Source organism: Emys orbicularis, chromosome 12 (assembly GCF_028017835.1).
Source record: "Emys orbicularis isolate rEmyOrb1 chromosome 12, rEmyOrb1.hap1, whole genome shotgun sequence".
NCBI lineage: Eukaryota > Metazoa > Chordata > Testudines > Emydidae > Emys > Emys orbicularis.
In genome coordinates, this window is record NC_088694.1 from 12,429,368 (window position 1) to 12,449,399 (window position 20,032).

Below are 20,032 nucleotides of genomic sequence, written 5' to 3' on the forward strand. Positions count from 1 at the left end.
TATTAAAATAATTGTTTCTATAGAAATGAAACATAAATAAAACAGAAATTGATACTGAATTAAGATAACATTGGGGCCAAATTCAGGCTTTTGCTTACTCATATGCATGAGCAAGATAAGCCTCAATTAGAAGAGAAACTTTGGAGTACAACTGTTGCACCTAATCTTGCCTCCCCACAAACCCTCAAAGTCCACAACCTCCACAGTTCCCTAGCTCTAGTAACAGAGGGTTGTACAGTTCGGGGGCATGATCCATATGGTTTTGCTTACATACCCCAATTTTCCAGGCAACCTCCCCACTCGGGTTACTAATGCTTGTGGCACAAGTAGTTTGTGCAGGGGTTATGCAAGCACCATTCAGAATAAAGGCACAAAATAATGGTTCTTTTGAGGTATTGTTTTGCACCAGCCTAAAGAGCAAAAGCGAAGGCATTCAATATTTGGCCGGTTGTATGTTGCATGTTAAAGTCAGTTATTGCTGTAAACTCCTGAGAACAAAGGTCAGATTTCAAAGGAAACCTGCACATAACTGACTGCAAAAATATGATAATTACAACATTTGCAGTAATTACAAAGTGCAAATGACTAAAAAGAATTTTTTTAAAAAATATAAAATGACTTCAATATAACTAAAAAGAGTAATTAACAATCAAACAGGAATCTTGACAGCCTGATGATGAAGAGTTAGGATGAAATGATTGCAGTTTACTATAAAAATGCATGATAAAGCAAGAGACTTTCAGAGTCAAATTGTCAAAGGGAGCACAACACAGACTAAAAGACTGCACTTACAACATGGCATATAACAGTGTTGCCTACACATTTTTTTCACAAGTGTGAACCTAAGGTTTTAGATGCACAGAGCATATTTTTGCCCATAAGGACAATTTCCTGCATTATGCCAAAAAATTACCTCCAAAACTGTTGACGCAATAATCTGAGAGTGCAAAATTAGAGAATAAATTGTAGACGCTTCTTTGGAAAATCTGGACCTCAGAGTGGTTTTATGGTAAATTCTGTTTAAAAATATATTATTGTGGTTAACTTATAAGAACCACAATAATATATTTTACTACGTGGGCTTGATCCTAAAATGGTCTATATCTAGTGTCTGGTGTAAATCAACAGTAACTCCAGGGAAGTCTATGGAGATCGAGACCAACGTTATAAATTTAGGGCTAAAATTTAGTTGCCTTATTCAAGCACTCGGCACTTCTCAGGATTCAGTCCCATGATACCATTTAAATTTTAGAATTCAAAGGTCCCTACTGTTCCAAAATTATTTCTTTTTAAAAATTATTACAAGGCTTTCCCACAGGAGTAACAGTCCCCTTCAAACCTGTGTGCACTGCTTCCATCACTGTATCTTCTCTGATCAGTAGAGCTCAGGGCAACGAGAACTATGGCTTAATTAATATAACGTGATTAGCACAGTCCAGAACCAGATTAGTTCAAATTCTTGGAACAGTGCTAACGTGTGGCTTATCCATAATGTGATTACTTTCATGTTGAGGAATACATTTGCGATAATGGTGTTAAGGGGAATGAATAGAAACTTTGATAAGTATAATCCAATGTGGCGTAATGCAGTATTCAAGCTGTTTATGTAATCTTATAAAAACAATACTGTTTTTTTTATTGCTAGAATCTGAATCACATGTATGGAGGGACCAGGAAAGGGAAACAGAGGATGTACAGAGTATCCTGATGATACTATCAGCCAAGATTCCCAAAAGACATTTATTTTAGTAGAAGCATTTGGAGGAAGAAAGAAAAGATGCTCAGTGTTTAGGAAGAGGAATTTGTTCCAGGCATGAGATGGGAAGGTGCAAAGCTTTCCGAATGGGGAAATGGGTAGGAAATAGAAATGGTTAGGAGGAGGGCATTGAGCTGTAAGGATGTGGAGCTTGAACTTGATTTAAAAAAATAGGAGGAAGGAAAATAATATATTTTGGGCCTGATCTTTAAACAAGTTAGGTGTGAAAATGTTTGCCTAATCTGAGTGTACAGTTACTTTATTTAGGGGAACTTTTCATGAAAATGACCAGAATGAGCCATTGGCAGGCATTTGCCCCATTTGCATTTATGATCATGGCAATAGTGCCAGGGCCGGCTCTAGGTTTTTTGCCGCCCCAAGCAAAAATTTTTTGGCTGCCCTCCACCCCAGCCCTGGGCTCCCCGACCCCACCCGCACTCCCTGATGCCCCTGCCCTGGGCTTCCCCCCACCAGTGCTGACTCTGCTCACTCCCCCCTCACCTCCAGCCGGTCCCCCGTCACCTCCAGGCGGTCTGGCGCTGGCGCGGTCGGGGTAAGCAGCAGGGCTCCTGGGACCCGGGAGGGCAGAGGGCAGAGCCGGGGGACTGCCCGGCAGAGGGCTGAGGAGCTGGGGCAGGGCAGCCCCAGAGGGAGCGGAGCCCCGGAGAACGGGACGCAGGTCCTGCATGGCAGCGCCCCGGGCACCGGTCCCCACTATGGCCCCGCTGCTGCTGCTGCTCCTGGCCGTCCTGCCGCAGTCCCTGGGTGGCTCAGGCCGCTTTGCCCAGCCCCGGCTGCGGAGCTGGGGGGCGGCCACCCTGCGGCACCCGCAGGCAGCTCTGTGCGCCCCACAGTGTGGCCCCCAGCCTGAGTGTCCCGCGCTCGGAGCCCGCCCGGCCATAAGGTGCGGGCGCTGCTCCCCGACGTGAACCGCAGCGGCCCCAGGGTGCCCCCTGTGCAGGATGCGCTGCTGCTGTCAAGGCCAGCTCTAGGCTTTTGCCGCCCCAAGCGCAAAGAAGGAAAAAAAAAAAGGCTGGCTGGAATGCCGCCCCTGAAAATGTGCCGCCCCAAGCAGGTGCTTGGTTTGCTGGTGCCTGGAGCCGGCCCTGCATAGTGCATGCAAACTAGGCACATGCAATTGCACGTGCATTTTGGGTGCTTAATTTTTTTTAAAATAGGGCCCTTTATTTCTAAAGTTGTCTCTTCCACCCGTCAAGAGTGTGCAGTTGCCCGCACAAACAAAAAGAGCAGTAGCTAATACACAAAACAGATAAAAACATTCAATTCATGATGAGACCAAAAAGTAGCTAATCTGGTAACATATGTAACCCTCAAGAAAGAGGCAATCGGTTGGAATTTTTTTATCTAAAGAAATGATCTGAAACAACAACTGCCAACATGCAGGTATTGCTTCATCATGAGCATTCAGCTCTCCCTCTCTAACGAGGAGGAGGAGGAGAAAGGGAGAAGAGAGCCGTAAGAGGAAAAACTGGTTTCTTAATTGACCTGGGAAGAAGGAGGAGAAAGAGGATGATGATATGGACTGCCAATATTTCCAGCAATATGCCTGCAGAGCTTGGGAGCTAGCTTGCAGGGAGCAGATGAAATGAGTTTAAACAGTATGCAATGTATGATGGGGGGAAAAGATGGAATCCATAATAATGATGGTACAGACTATAATCTATATAGATTGGTGAGTGTTTGGAACCCAAAACTGTATCCTAATATTGAAGTTTGAGCCCATTTCAGTCTATACAGAATTATCCTTTATTGAACATACTGGGACAAATTCCGCTCTTGTTTACCACCCATAACCCCACTGATGTCAATGAGGGATTAGGCATGTGATGTGAGAAGAATTCTCTAATAGATTCCCTTTCTTAACCCACACTCATAAAGAATCCCCCTAGCATTATGTGCTACAGGTAAAGAAGCAGTGGCATGTGTACTATTATATATATCTGTCATACATCTATTGTATTGTATTGTATTGTACTTACTAGCTTACAATCACAAATCAGACATTTTGGGAGGGTGTGCGGGGGAGAGGGTAGTGTGTGGAGGCATTACCCACAGCTGCTTCAAAGAAAGAGTTTGGTTCACTGATTCTTATAATAATCCCCTCTCATAAAAGCCCAATTGCTTGTCCACAACGTCATCTCTCTACTTCATTCTTAATCTCTGCTACACCATGTACCTTGCTTTGCAATTTAGACAGGAAATGAAGAATAGGACCATAGAAGAAAGCAATACAATTATATAATTTAATTAATGAACTCATTAAATCATCTAATTTGTTCCCATGCAAGTGTAGCATATACCCCCAATGTTCCCCACCCCTCAAGAAAGGACATATCCAATATTAAACTGATACACTTTAGGGAACCTAAACAGCTGAATATATAGGAAAAACAAAGAGAAATAAATGACCTCTTAGGCAACCCTAAAAGCTCACCAAGTTTTAAAATTCATCTCCCATAAAAATGATAAACTAAGTCTCAGCAACCAGTTTCCTGGCAAAACACCTTCCAACTCCCAATATACAACTATTTTTCTTTCCTTCCCCCCAAAGGAAAAGTTAAAGGGACACTGTCAACTTGAAAACTAGTCAGTTTCAAAAAGTGAGCTACAAGTAGTTTTAGATACTACACCCATTCTTGAGTCCCCTTTGACAATTTTGATGGTTTGACTATCATGTTTTCCTATTTTTAAGATGTTTTTCTTCCCCCTGTTGCTGAGTGAAAGATCCACACACAAACAAGATGGGAACCAACTGGCTATATAAGAGAAACAGTGGAAGTGACATGGTGCTGTCAAATGCACATAGGAAACAAAATGGGGGGAAAAAACCACCTTATCAAATCTATTTCAGTTATACACTTGGCAAGCATTTTCACACAGAAAGTGCCTGATTCTCAGAGGTGTTGTAGGTACTCAGCACTTCTTGGGATCAAGCCCAAGATTTGTATAAAAGTTGTTACACAAAATAAAGTTGTGTGTAGTATTGCAGGCAGTTGAAATCACAGAGCTAAGCCAAAGTGAAGGGACTCTGGAAGATCAGAAGCAAGAGACAAGCTTGATGTAAATTACCTACTCCTTCCCACTGCTTGACAGCTGGTTGGTAGTGCTTCTCAGGGAGTATAAAAGATTTTGAGAGCTCATTCTTGTTACCTCCATTGGGGACCCAAAACTCTCATTGATTTAGGAGCTTTGAGAAGCAATATGGCCCAGAGGAATGAGTACAGGGCTGGGAGTTAGGAATCTTAATTCTGGCTCTATTACTTACTCACTAGGTGGCCTTAGGGTGATTTACTTCAATTATATGCCTTAAGTTTCCTCTTCGAATCAGGCTATCCCCTTTTCATAGGCCTCTTATGAAAAATCGCTAGTTACTGCTTATATGATGCTTTAAATACACAGACCTATAGAAGTGTTTGTAGGTGAAGAAGGTGTTCAGGATCAAGTACTGAGACTTTCGAGTACGGTAGAATCATCAGGAAATATCAAAGGCATATGCTGTCAAAATTAGTGTGACTGACCCACTTTCTTCATTCCCCCTTCCTTCCCAAGACTGAATTTGAAAGTCAGCATATACTGTGAATTATTTTCACTCCTCTCTTTTCAAGTAACTGTTGGGAAGCAGTAGTTAAAGTTGGTGACTAACTCTTATTAATTTTTTTTATATCACAGTAGATCCCAAAGGGCCCAATCATGGGCCCCAATGTGCTAGAGGCTGTACAGACAGGTAGTAAAAGACAGTTGCGACTCCCTGCTTTTAACACTTGATAATCCAGTTCAAGCCAAGATTCAACAAGTGAGTGTCACAGACAATAGAATGGGAAGAGGTGACGGGAGAGTAGTAAGATAATATAGTGACATAACCTAGCAATGTGCAGAAGCTGATGGTTCAAAATCTTTTAAATATTATTAATTGTTAGTATTTTAAAGTTTCTCTATCATCCCATAGTCCCCCAGTCTTCCTTGACACTTCCTTATACTAACTCCCCCTGCTCCCCATCTACTTGTGGAAAAAGTGACCCTGGTCTCTCTGCCTATTATATTTACATCATTAAATTTTAAATGTATGCATTTATTGTTTTCCCCCTTCTGGACAGTGTTATTATATATATACAAATTCTCTCAAAGTATTCCCCCCCCCTTCCCTGTACATAAACCACCCCCTCCCCCTTGGGTGCTTTCTCTTTAATCATGCTTACATTAATTTAACTACTTAGAAATGGCTCACCCTTTCTTCCAATCCAGCAGCTTCCATAAACATCCTGAAAAGCAACCTGATCAGATGTTTCTGCTCTAGGCAGTAACATGGATTTTCTTTTCTAAGCAGTTTGGAGAGAGAGGGAGGGACAGGGGGAGAGAGAGAGAGAGTGTGTTGAGTTTTGCTGCCTGCTCCTCCCACAAGATACAACCTCCTGTTGCCAGTGCTGTCTGCAAAGCAGCATTTCAAACGTACTTAGACTTAGCCTGTGAGAAGTGAAGAGAAAGAGATCAGACCCTAACGGAAGAGGGTGGAAAGTAACACTCAGGATTTATCTTTTCCATTGATCTCTTTCCTATCACATGGATTTTACAAACTACACAACCTCCCCCAGAGCCAGACTTTTATCATGAGAGCACTGAAGCTGGATCTCCCCTCTCTACCCAAGTGATCAGAACTTTGAGGGGCAGGCACCAGCTGTCTTTAATGGTAAAGTATTTATTCCTGCTCCCCAGCCCACTGGATCTCTTTACCTCCCCTCCACAGGGAGCTGCGTGAAGGAGGAGAGGAGAGAGATGCATGTGGTGTGGCTCAGGCAGCCTGCCTCCTGGCTGCTGGTCCTGTGGGCTGCTGCTCCCTGCTTGTGGCTGCGCTGTATCCTGGCTGATTTCACCTTGGACAATGAGGTGCACTCGAGTTTCATCCACAGGAGGCTGCGGAGCCAGGAGCGCCGGGAGATTCAGCGGGAGATCCTCTCCATCCTGGGTTTGCCCCACCGGCCCCGGCCCCATCTGCACGGCAAGCAGAACTCTGCCCCCATGTTCATGCTGGATCTCTACAATGCCATGTCGGTGGAGGAGGAGACGGCAGGAGAGGAGGGAGAGGGATTCTCCTACCCTTACAAGCCCATCTTCAGCACCCAGGGGCCACCCCTGGCCAGCCTACAGGACAGCAACTTCCTCACCGAGGCAGACATGGTTATGAGCTTCGTGAATCTGGGTGAGTCTCTAACCCCCGTCCCGGGGAGCTCTGGGATGAGACTTTTTTTTTTTTTGCGGAGGAGGGAGTGCCTGAGATTGCGATTAGTGCCTGGGGGCGAGATGGGGCAGATCTCTCCTGTGGGCAAAGGGAGGACAAGAATCTGATGGCACAAGTGTCTCTGATAGGGCCAAGTGTCTCTAATGGTGGGCACAGGTGGCAGGTGGCTCCAGTGGCAGGACAGGGAAAATAAGTAGCCCGAGGAAAAACTACTTTTTTATGTGATACGTAAATGGCAGTAATATTGAAATTCAGCTGGGCAGGGCTCAGTCCCTATTTCACATCATTAGGATTTTTACAAGCTCATGTATTGTGCTGAATCAGCTCTCACCCCACATGCCGAATTCTTCCTCCTACCCCTGCCACTGGTTATTTTGCCTGTCCCAGAGGTGGGGTTCTCCGGTGCGGGTCTTGACAAGAATCACGAGCGGCTCTGGCCTGCATATTGAACCTCCAAGGAAGATGTGAAACCAGCACAAGACCACGAGCTGCCGCGTAGTTCAAAGCCCTGGGCTTGGAGTCATGTAAATGATCACCATGGCACTCGAGCGGCTGTAAATGGATGGAGTCCAGTGGAGCAGGGAAGACAGCATTAACTAAATGGAAAGGGCCAAGCCAAGCTTCTTCATTGGCTGAGAGGGATTCCATGGTAAATCCTTATTTACTCCTGCCGCTCTTTCTATTGACCGCAGTTTTAGGCAGCTAATTTGCCTTCTTTCACAAGCACATGTCTGTGGATGGGTTTATGCAAATGACGGGAAAGTTGTCACCTTTGAATGCAGCTCTAGGCCTCTAATTGGATGCCGTGGTCCAAGCTGAGTTCTATTTGTCTGCTGTAGATTGTATGGCCTTGTGGACTAACTGGTCAGGATTTGAGTAAAACGCTGTCATGGCCAGCATTCTATTTTAAATATATAATTATAGGTCGGAGTTTGCTGTATCCAGTTTTAGCACTCATCACGTGTGGCTCTGAAACCACCGAATGTACAGATTGGGTGCCTACAATTTCAAGACCAAATCTGAACCGTAGTTTCAAAACAGGATCAACTCAAACTTTGCCTTAATGAGATGCAAGAGGGATACACCTGATGCATAAAAATAATAAACTGGTACAGATTGCAAGCACCCTTATCTTTAATACTGTAAAAAAATCCATCATTGTCTAGGACTTAAGGGTTGGCACTATGGTTCACACCATGGCCACCTAGAACTTCCTGGTGGCAACAGAAATTGAACCATAATCCTTCTCCTGGCACTTGACCTAAAGGAGAATCACTAGTAGCAGTATAAGCTCTATGCCACACAGTTGAATAGTTATGATTATATACAGTTACCATTCCATTGCAATCTTGGTGATACCTGAAGATGGAGTATTCTATGCTGGACTTCCAGTTTCCATGAGTCACACATCCATATTAAATACCATGAGCCTCACAGGAGGGCTCTATGAGCTACATTTGGCCAGGGTCTACACTTTTCTGAAAGTGATAATAGGTTCCATTTAGAATTATAATGCTTGTCTAATCTCTTTTAGATATTTAAACCAATCATCAATAATACCTTTTAAAATCAAATATTTGAACATCCAAAATTACAGTTGGTGGTTAAATATTAGAGTTTAAAGATAAGAGATCACGTTAACAAAGTGCTTGCTGGTACCTTAGTTTTAAGTATAAAGTACAGTCTAAGGCTGAGAATGCGGGGACACTCAATAAGCTCTAACAGAAAACAAAGGATGTTGAAATAATGAAACTAAAACTTACATTTTTCTTTTTATATTGTAAAAGGAGGATTTTGTGAAAGGGATAAGTAATTAATATGAGTCAACTCCAGATAAAGAAACATTTATCTCCAGGGGAATAATTATATCCTTTATAAAAAGCAAAGTTAGTTCCAATGTAGCTTTCATAAGTACAGCTCTAGGAACCCAGTCTCATACTCATTATGTAAGGAAAGATCATCTTTGAAGTCCATGGCAGTTTTGTATAAAACATATTAAGGTTCAGGCTCTAAAGCAGATTATATCGCACACAGACATTTTAGCCCAAAGTGTGATTATAGTGAAATTAATCAACATATTATACAATATAGAACAGGGGTCGGCAACGTTCGGCACGTGGCTCACCAGGGTAAGCACCCTGGCGGGCCGGGCCAATTTTATTTACCTGCTGACGCACCAGGTTCGGCCGATCGCGGCCCCCACTGGCCGCGGTTCGCCGTCCCGGGCCAATGGGGGCGGTGGGAAGCGGCTCGGGCGAGCGATGTGCTGGCCACGGCTTCTCGCCACCCCCATTGGCCTGGGACGGCGAACCGTGGCCAGTGGGGTCCGCGATCGGCCGAACCTGCCGTGTCAGCAGGTAAATAAAACTGGCCCGGCCCGCCACGGTGCTTACCCTGGCGAGCCGCGTGCCGAACGTTGCCGACCCCTGATATAGAACAATTTTTGGATAGCTCTTGTTCTATAGGAGTATCACAGAACACAGAGTGATTGCATATATGTAAACAGAAGTTACAAAATGTAACCCTAAGATTATTATGCACTCCATCACAACTCTTGGCTTCTGTAGTTAGTTTAGAAAGCATACAAGTATTCTTCAAGCAAAATGATCCATTATAGTTTTATTTAATTGCTGTCAGGATGGCCAGTCATTAGTCAGAAGGTAGGCAATAGTCAATGGTTTTATATAGACAGGTGGAATTATTACCAACAAGGCACTTTTGAGAGGTTTATCTGTACTGTTTTGTTCCCCTGTCAACAGTGCATGCCAGGACAAGTTTAAAAAGGACATAGATCTGCAATAGCTTTCTTCATCACTGTGCACACCTTTCATCCCATTATAGTCATCGTTCTTTCATCTGTATCGGACAAAGCCTGGCTTGTTTATGGACTTTTTAATGAATCAGACTAGCTCCTAACTTACATTTATAGTCAAACACAACACCTGCTCTAGTATGAACAGTTTTCTATGGCATACAGTGAAAATTAGATCTATTGTAGACTGTTTTTTTTTAAAGCTTTCTACAATGATTCCATTTAAATCAGAGCTGAATTGCTAAATGAAGTCAGTATTAAACTGTGTCCTAGTTTTGTAAGAGATACTCTGTGGGCATTGTATTTCACAGGTAGGTTTTTATTACATTCTAAAGCCAGCACAATGAGGAAGTGTCACAGCATAATAAAATGTGCATCTTAGTAATGAGGGAAGTGAGAGTAAGTAGAGAAGTCATTACTAAATCTAAGCTTCAGTAAACAAGCTATGTTATTGCAGATCTGTGTGACTTCCAAAGGTTAGTCTACTGATATACTTTCTCTCTTTGAACATGTTTCTTCATCCATCTAGAAAGACAGTTTTTGTTAGGCTTAAAAGGCTTTACATATGATAATAAATTACAAGATATGAAAGAGGAGATAAATTCATTGACTTCTGTGGAGTTAAATCAGGGCTGAATTTGCTCAAAGAGTTTACATTTGACCTTAGTGGTTAGGAATCAGAATACAGGTGCTTTATTTCAAGGGTAGCTTGAAACAAACTAAGTTTATATTGAGCAAGTAGCATTATTATAATAGCTTGCTAATTAACTAGATATAGCACTAGATCCAGTTAACTCATGGGCCAGTTTCTGTTCTCAGTTACACCAGTACTGAGATGGATGAGGAATGGGGCTGTGTCAGGAATAGGCTTGGATGTAAACAAAAGCAGAATTAGGCCACATAGGTCTGAATACCTAATTTAAATAAATAATGACCAGGCTTATAAGGGTATTACTATAAATTGTATTCCTCTGGATTTCATTTGAAAGAAAAAGTGTTCTCTTGCACAACCTTAATTTTCAAATTCATAAACAGCAACTAACGAGAAAACATCTAGGCTGCAGAGAGCTTTTTTTCTAAAAAATAATTGGATTGTCTTTATGTTAATAGTCTTGACTTGGTAAATAGTTCTTCCTTGACTTTTTTTTTTTTTTTTAAAAGACCCAGCACGAGTGATGTGCAATCAGTTAATTTGTCTCATAGCTGATTATAAAATGGATAAAATTGTTTAATCCTTGAAAAAATGAGATTAAAAAAACCAGAAAATTAGTCATTCTTGGAAGAAGCGTGTGAAAGTGGCTTTTGTTAATGTAAATCAAGAAGCTGAAGAGCCCCTAAGTTTCATTTTATTTCATACCATCTGGCTATCCTTTTTGTTGACAAGTGTTTGGCATAGAGAACCATCTCTTTGCCCTTTAATAACAGGCTTTAACACTGTAGGGTATTAGAAAAAGATTCTATAACAGTTAAAAAATTTCCTCTGGGGAATACTTTATAAAGTGAGCACGGGCTGCAGGCATTTGCAGCTGTAACCTGGCTTGTGTTAAAATTTGGAAGGGGCTGCCTTGCATTCCAGCTCACTACAGGCCTTCACTGGTGTACAGCCAAAGGTTAATATAGATGTCACACGGTTTTGCTTTAGAGAGTCTTAGATATAAGAGTACGTGTACAGCTGTGTTTTTAGTAACCCTTTCATAATCACTTCTTTTAAACCTCATTTTCCTGCTTATATAAATCAAAGATTTTCAAGGATATTTGACCTGGATTTGAACTTTTGATCTTCACGTATCTCCCACTTGAAACAAAGCAGATTAAATCTTGGTCCTGAATGTCTGCTCATGATCAGATGATTTGGCCCATATATTAGGCCAAACCATCAGATTCCCCCCTCCCCTCCACCACTGCCCTCTAGTCCTGTTACAGTTCTCAAGCCTGAACAGATATGCCCTGTGATAGTTTCAGACAGTATGGATCCACCAATGATTAGGTGGCGTGGAATTAGCTTATGGGGAAAAGTTTGTAGCAAACGACATCAAATAAAAATAATGAAATATTGTGTCTGTGTAGCAAGGAGCTATCCAGTATTCTTGGAATGTACAGACCAATCCTACAGGAAAACACTGAATTTCATTCTCACTTCCTTATCTGTAAAATGGGAAATGAGACTAGGAGTTAGTTACCTGCTTCACAAAGGAGTTGCGCAGACTGACTCATTATTTAGGGTACAGACTGTAGCTGACCCTGTGAAGGGGGTAGGAAAGGGAACATGAAGGCCTCTCATTCCCTTGTACTTCTGTGCAGGACACAGTCACAGTCACAGTCGTTGCTCTTCCAATGGCTACATTGGCAAGCAGGCCTGGATAGGACTGGAGGGCTGGTCCATTCTGTCTGCTCCTTGTCAAAGGATGTAACTTTGGCCACAGCAGCATACTCTCTTCATTGCTCCCAGGCATATTATCCCTGGAAGCTGAAGCCCTTAACAGGACCTGTAGTTTAAAACAGCCACAATGTAAGGTAAGGTAATTTGAAGAAAACAAGCCCTTAGGACCAGATCTTGCAATCCCACAGTGAGAGGTGTTTCCCCACCCCCCCACCCCCCCAAGTAAGGACTACAGTACCTTGCTTTATAGAAGTGGTAAACACTGTATTATTAACCGTTGGTTTAGGATATGCTACCCCTCTCTTAAAACCCACCCTTTTGCTTGTGTGAGAATTGTCTCTACCATTCTCTCTTCAGACTAAGTTTAACAGCCTGTTGGCATACATCATGAAAATCAATCTTTAAGTTTTCTTTTGTAAGTAAGCTTGTGTACAGTTTGGAACACTTTTGTGGGTGGGGAAGGTTGCACGAGTGGTTGGAAACATTAATTAAAAAAAAAAAAAGATTAACTATTAAAGCCTAGTCAGGGCTGTCGACAGGCTTCTTTTAAATAGGACATTGCTATGCTTTAGTTTAATACATTCTGGCAGTGTCACCGGGGTTAAGGCTAATACAAGGATGTGTGGATCCTGTCATGTTATTGTCAGGAGGAATGTGGGGATTAGGTTTAAAAGTGGCAGAGGGTGAGTGGTGCAGCTGTATACACTTATTATAAAAGATTTAAGTCCCACTGGTAAAATCAATATATTAAATTGCAAGAGCCTCTGTTTTTAGTTAAGTTAAATCAAATATGTTGGTAGTGCTAATATGGTTTCTATCCTTGGACCAAGTGAAGAAATGCTAATATTTGTGTAGAAACTGCTAATATGTGGTTAAAATGTAACACATTTAGTTTTACATATCTAAGTTATTCTAAGTTGATGAATACCAGAGAAACACTGAGATGATAGATGAAGTCATCTGAGTGACTGAATAAGTTAAGGAAATATTAATAGTGGCCAGATAGAGAGGTTACCTGATGATATACAGCACTAGGAGGACATAGTATTTTTAATTCCCTTCCAAATACAGACAACTTCTTCCAAGCCAGAGTCAAAATATTCAGTTAGATAAAAATATATATTTAAGTTATGAATTGTAAAAAGTATCACTTTTTAAAAGAAATTAGTGGCCTGTATGTTTAAAAGTTAGTTTCAGAACTAAGGTTCTGATCTTGTAAACATTTGAAGTCAGTGGGACTACTCAATAGGACAACTCACATGGATAAAGTTAATGACAAGCATAAATGTTTATATGATTGGGGCCTAGGAGCAGATTTTTGGCTAGATCTTCAGCCATGTAAATTGGCATAGCTCCATTGGATCTGCCCCCTTACACTCATTTACACCAATGTAAGTCTAAAGTAACTACATTAAACTCACTCCAGATTTACACCAGGATAACTGAATTCTGAATCTGGTCAAGTGTCCCTATACAGAAATAATCAGCACGCAGTATTTTATTTTCGGGCTTCAAATAGTTTTCTTTCCTAACCTTAGAAATTAGTTGTTTAGAGAAAAGGTTTCCCTTACTGCAAATAATCAAAACATGAACCAGATCCTATTAGTCACTTCTTATCATGATTATTTGAATCCAGGTTGTTGAACTACATTGAATTCCTGTCTTTGTAACAAGCAGAATTTAACAAATATTTTGTTTGACAAAAATGTGATATATCTTAATACAAGACATGTTTCATATGGAGAACCCTCAGTGATGAAAGATTACTGGTATCAAAATATCTGAACCTCAGCACAAATAAACAATATGGTGTAAAGATTGTAGAGCCAAATTATCTGTTGGCATAACTCCATTGAAGTCAATAGAGTTATGCCATCAGATTATCTGCCACCTAGATTTTTTTTGTATAAATGTAAAAACAAGAGGCTTTATGATTTTGTCAATATCTTTCAAAAATAATACATATCTTGACATATTTATGAAAATTCAGGTGCTTATTTTTGAAGTCCATACTCTCATGAATAGAGCTTCAGGACTGTATTCAGGATGTGATGCTGATCTGATTTACATTGGTGTAAAAATCAGTGAAACTCCATTAATTTAAGTAGAGTTACTCCAGATTTGCACTGAAATCAGAATCAGGTCTGTTGGCTTCTACAAGAATGCCTGTGAGTAAGAATACAGAATTGGGCCCCAGAGTAACATTCTCATTCTTTTAAACATTTGTGTCAGCTACATGTTGAGTGCAGTGAAAATCCGTTAGAGATCCAGATTGAGTGGATTGAATTAATGGCAACTCTGAGACTACAAGTTTTAGTGTAATTGCTTTATTGTTTTGCAACCAAGATGCTTACAATCTAGTTCCTGTGCAAACATATTTAACGTGTGTTAATATGTCTCAAAACCAGACCCTGTCCGCAAAATTCTGCTTTTCATTAATTGACATCAGTAGCATGGTACAGTATTTCAAAGTGCTGGCCAAATATAAACTGTGTTTCTAATTTCCTTACTTTCCTGTGTTTGGAATGCCAATGTTAATTTGTTCCCATGGAAGAGTGAGAGCTGCCAACCACAGTTTTATATAAATGGCTTTACAGTGCAGAGCTGCCAAAATTAAATGATACTTAGGAATTTTCATGACATTTTGTAGTGTGTGTGTGTGTGTGTGTGTGTGTGTGTGTGTGTGAGAGAGAGAGAGAGAGAGAGAGAGGGGGGGGGGTATGGGTTGTTGAACAATAGCAACCGATCATTGGGAGAAATGTTTGAAGTGATTTATATTTTGTTTAGCTATCAGTTAACGTTCCTTCTCACTTAGGATCCAGTTTTTCTTTCTGTCAAATGTTATACAGCATATTACTTGTGCGCCGAAGATAACCCTTACATAGTGAATTTCGCTGATAGCTATCAAGAGTGATTTTGTGGATGCAATTATTCCCAGCATGCTTTTATTTATTGGCAGCTTAAAACTGACATTTTTGTTATCTGATCATTATGATACAGATTCTGTCACCTGTACTTGCAATAATAATACCTTACTCCTTGAGTAGCCCCATTTATTTCTCTGAGACTAGCCAGTGAGGTACTGCTCAGCATGAATAAGGATGACAGAATTTGGCTGTATATTTATATTGTCAATTTGATTAAAAATACCAAGAAATATAGGAGTACATAAACCAAATTATTTTCTTAAAAAAAAAAATTAAGTCAGAGGTACTCATATTTACTTTAACAACATGTTGTCTCTTACACAAAAAAGAGACATAATTTTGATTAAATGCATCTATTTTATTTTAAATGTAACATGATAAAAACAGAGGTTTTTTTTTTCTTTCCAGGAAGGTATTCAAAAAGTACAAACTGTCCATGTTTCAGAACACTTCTGTTAATGAGTGCTATGTTTTTGAATCTCACAAATTTCCCATTTTATTGGAACAGGTGCAGTGTTTTACCATCTGTGCCAGTGTTGCACTATACCAACAAACAAAGTGTTGTTTTGGTTCAGTGGATTTAAAAGTCTCCTGAGAATAAAGAAATGAAAGAGAAAGAATTTAGAAAGTGCCTAGTGAAGGAAAGGCACTTCAAGTAATGTGCTTTGTCACTCAAGTCTTCTCATAAATTACCTTCAACTATTTCCAAACTGTCTGAAAAATTTATCCATAGAGTATTAAGTTTCTGTTGCATATCTGAGGTCACATGTTATTCTTTACCATCTTTATCTTCCTGGAACTGCTTCCAAGTTAGATTCTTTTGTTGTCACGTTGAATTAAATTTTATGCTGAGTAAAAACTCTGCCTTGTTTTGAAAATAGAAGAGCTGTGAATTTTCAATGTTCCGATTTTGAGTTTTGCTGATTCTGCCCTTTTAAAGATGATACAAATATTCCTCAAAGTTTGTAAAAGCTCATTTTGCAATTAGATCAACAAGCTCATACTTAGCTTATGGCTAAAACAACAACCACCACCACCCTTTTCTAGGTTCATCTTGAAAGTGTTTAGTCAGTGTGTCTGGAAAGGCTTACAGTTAAAGTGCCTGAAGGGTGGGGATGAGATATTTCAGCATGCAGCCAGTACTATCAGGTCCACCTGGCCTGGGAAACTATGCAGGCTTTGTAGTAGAGAAAATCCTTTTACTTATATCTTCATGGGAAGCTCTTAAAAACCATACACTGCCATCCTCTGTTTTTAAAATTAGCATGACCCTCATTTGACTATGTTCCTAATGAGGGAACAACTTCACATAGACCAAGCCAATTATCATTCCAGCGGTTGTTTTAAAAAAAAAAGTTGTCTGCCCATGCATGATTGCTTTCAAGTAGGAAAAAAGTTTCCTTTCTTTAGCCTTGGTCTTAACAGATTTTTAAATCAGATTCTGCTCTGAATTACACCTCCATGCAACCCTGTCAATGTAATCAGACCAAGATCCTCAGTTAAACTGGAATAGCTCCATTGAAGGCAATGGAGTCAAAACAGTTGACAACCGCTGAGGATCTGGCACAGCATCTTCATCATGTTTGATGGGGTTGTAAATCAGGGCATGATTTAACTCCATGAATGCAGCCATTGGGCTAAATTCTGCCTCCAGTTATCGCATCTTCTTGGAGTCAGTGGGATTGTGCACATCCTAACATTTTACCAATTTGTGGTCTCTACAGCTCAATGGCAGTGAAGTAAATAAATAAAGGACCTGGAAGAAGTACCAAAAATACTTGTAAAATAACACAGCATCAATATTTGTGAGTAGTAATTTAAGTTAAGAGGTAAATTTATTTTACTTGGGGCCTAATTCATGCCTGAAACTCCAATTGACAATGGGAGCTTTGCTTCCAAGTAGAGATGCAAGATCTGGTCTATCATTTTAATAGCACTATACAAGAGCTAAAAATTATAAATAATGAGTTCTATTTCTTTACAACTTATTAGGATTTGAATGATTATTTTAACATGTGTTTTTTTTTCTTAGCATATGTCTATTATCTATAAAATCCCAAATGGCAAATATTCATAACTAACAAGAATTGATCACCGGTACCCATTATGCTGGCATGCAGGAAGCTAACAAAACAAAACAAAACAAAAAAACCAACCAGTTTTCAAGAAGTTTAAAACTAATTGCTGGTACCATTCAAAAGACTCTGAACATTTCAGTCTTGCTACTTTTACTTATTTATTTATTACTATGCAATAATTATAACTCTATGGGGACTCTCTAGAGATTAATAAAGAATACTGTCCATCACTTTTCCTGAACCTTGTGTGGTGCTATAAACATTCTGCTGGGTTTAAATTCCCCTTTCTGAACATAGACTTAAAAATTCAGCAATTGTTAAGAGAAGGGAGGGTTTTTGTTGTTGTTTTAAGAAAAAATGTAACGTTAGCCTCACAGTCTGTTAGCTACATGAAGCAATAAATGTTTATTTGAAACCGGGAAAATCCAGGGCTGCTGGTGGTTGGTTGTTTCCTTCTGGAGGAAACAATAAACGTGCCCACTTGTATTTTAACTGCTTTACCACTAGGCCCCCTAATGACACAAATATACTTGCACTAAGCTTCAGTAAGGAATAGCTGAAAATAATCACTATTGATCTCACCATCCTTGACAGTGGAAAGAGAAGCTTTTGACTAAACAGCCATTTAATTCTAGGACAGGGTCACTAGAAGATCAAGATTTTTCCATACTTGGGCCCAAGTGGAATCTCTTATCCTACATGGTGAAACAGTCTGCCTACTGAGACAGGTGAAAAAGAGATGCTAATCACACATACGGTCAGATCCTGTTCCCATTTAAGTGAAGGGGATTTTGGTAACTGACTACAATAACTCTTTCAACACAGTAGCATGCATTATAATAAAAACTGCAGGAATTTTAGACTACATGACCCACAGAAACCAGTCAATGATTGTGCCACATTAAGGCCAACCCAAGGTATGAAGAATCAGGCATGTATTAAAGAATCCAGAATCAAAAATACTCCAGCAGACCCAAATCTCTTTTAGGTATCAGTAGCCTTTGTTTTGCTGATAAATCCATTTCACTATAAATGATGTAGTATACATGACTGCATTATTTAAGTCAGTGTGTCCAAAGTTTTTGTGACCCCCCCCCCCTTTCTGTAGTGATAATTGGCAGTTAAAGTCCTATGGCAAAGTAGTACAGCACTTGAACGTGACATGTTGGCAATAGACCAAACTGGAGGAGAATGCTTTGTGTTCTGGTCCTATGAGGGACACTTAACTCCCCTTGTGCATAAATCCCATGGCCTCATTCGTGCACTGTTTTGAATAATGCAACACAATAGAGTGTGAATTATGTTGCATTCATACATTCATTTCATTCATTCATTCATTCACTCATATCAAATTGACTTGGGGAAACTAGAGTACTACAGCAGCTAATCTAATACAAAAAGTACTGCAATCAAAAAAAAAATATCTGAAAAAAATTGCTATTTGTTAAGGATTGACTCCAGGAGACCACTTTGGTCTAATGTTAGTGAGAGCCTCTATCTCCTATATTATGTTAAACTGCTAGCGAATATGTCTCTCCCTATTCCCAGATGACCTTAGTAATGGAGAGTAGGCCAAAAAAAATCTGAACTCTAAAGGACACATGGCCTAAAAGTATTTCTGAAGTAAAACCCCCAAAATGGCCCTGAGCGTGGGAAACCACTATCATTCCATACACAATGCCCCAGAAGACTTATGCATATGTTTGTATTCTTAATTCACCCATCTCAAAATTCCTGAGCGCATATACTAAATAGCACATAATTCATTGCTCTTTGTCAATGAAAATAATTAATCTTTATTTTAGCTTCCCCTCCCACAAAGGAATAAGCTGTATGAATATGCCCAGGTACCATCTCAGGCAAAAGTCTGAGAGAATACATGGGTCTTAGACTGAATAGTGAAGGTCTGCTGACTCTTCAGCTCCCAAACTTTCAAATCCAGAAAGCTGTGAGCAGGAGCAGCCCAGTTGATCTGAATTGGCTTGGTGGCACACAAGAAGAGTGGGGTCTCAAATTAAAATGTGAAATGGGTCACTGAGCACTACTTGCAGTAGTGAAAGAGGCTGACCCCTCTGGCTGGAATAACTAAGATGAAATTCTGCTCTCAAAACAGCATTTTTAAGATCTTTTGTGCATAATGCATCACAGTATCCAGTATTCTACATTTGATCCCAACAGAGAAATCGCAGAGAAATATGCAGTAGAACTCCACAGTATGGGTCCAAAATAAGATCTTTACTCTTACTGAGCTTTCACCTCCAGTGTAGCTATACCTTTCCCCTGAATAGTTTGCAATCCCCCTGGCACAGCAAGGACTGTAATCTTCCAGAGACTGCTTGACCTAGAAAGGTGCAGATATTTGTTGCTGCACAGAGAGGCGCAAAAGGTCTAATCTATTACTGTATCATAGCATAACTCAGAATGTATACATTCCAAGCTGTAAATTCTATTGATTACAATCAAGGGCTGAGATTCGCATCAGTCACATATCTGATCTCTCCTGCTTATTTTGTAACGTCACGGGAACTACATTCTCAACAACACAGGAATTTGGGATCCAAGCTAGGAAACCCAGCTGGCTGTATGATTTAAAACCTGGCAAACTGATTCTTGGATTTTTTTTTTTTTGTATAACCATAACCTATCAAAAGGTCCCAATCCTGCAAATCCTCAGTTTGGATGCCCTCTGTGCTCCTCCCAGAGGGTTTGTGGGGTTGGGCCCAAGATTTAGTATAATGTTGGGTATACTCCAATTGCAATGACAATAAAACATTTAAGGAGGAATTAGATCTGTGTTATTTATCTGGGCAGGTGTTCGGAAGATG

At 40.3% G+C, this 20,032-nt stretch overlaps 1 protein-coding gene across 1 annotated transcript in view; it reads left to right on the plus strand.

Annotated features, from left to right (window-relative positions):
* The first annotated feature begins 6,547 nt into the window (after positions 1–6,547).
* The window catches only part of BMP7 (bone morphogenetic protein 7), a 49,608-nt gene continuing 36,123 nt past the window's right edge, over positions 6,548–20,032 (plus strand). The window contains exon 1 of the mRNA XM_065414444.1: positions 6,548–6,971. Within this exon, the coding sequence (XP_065270516.1) occupies positions 6,548–6,971 (424 nt within the window). The remainder of the gene's footprint in view (positions 6,972–20,032) is intronic.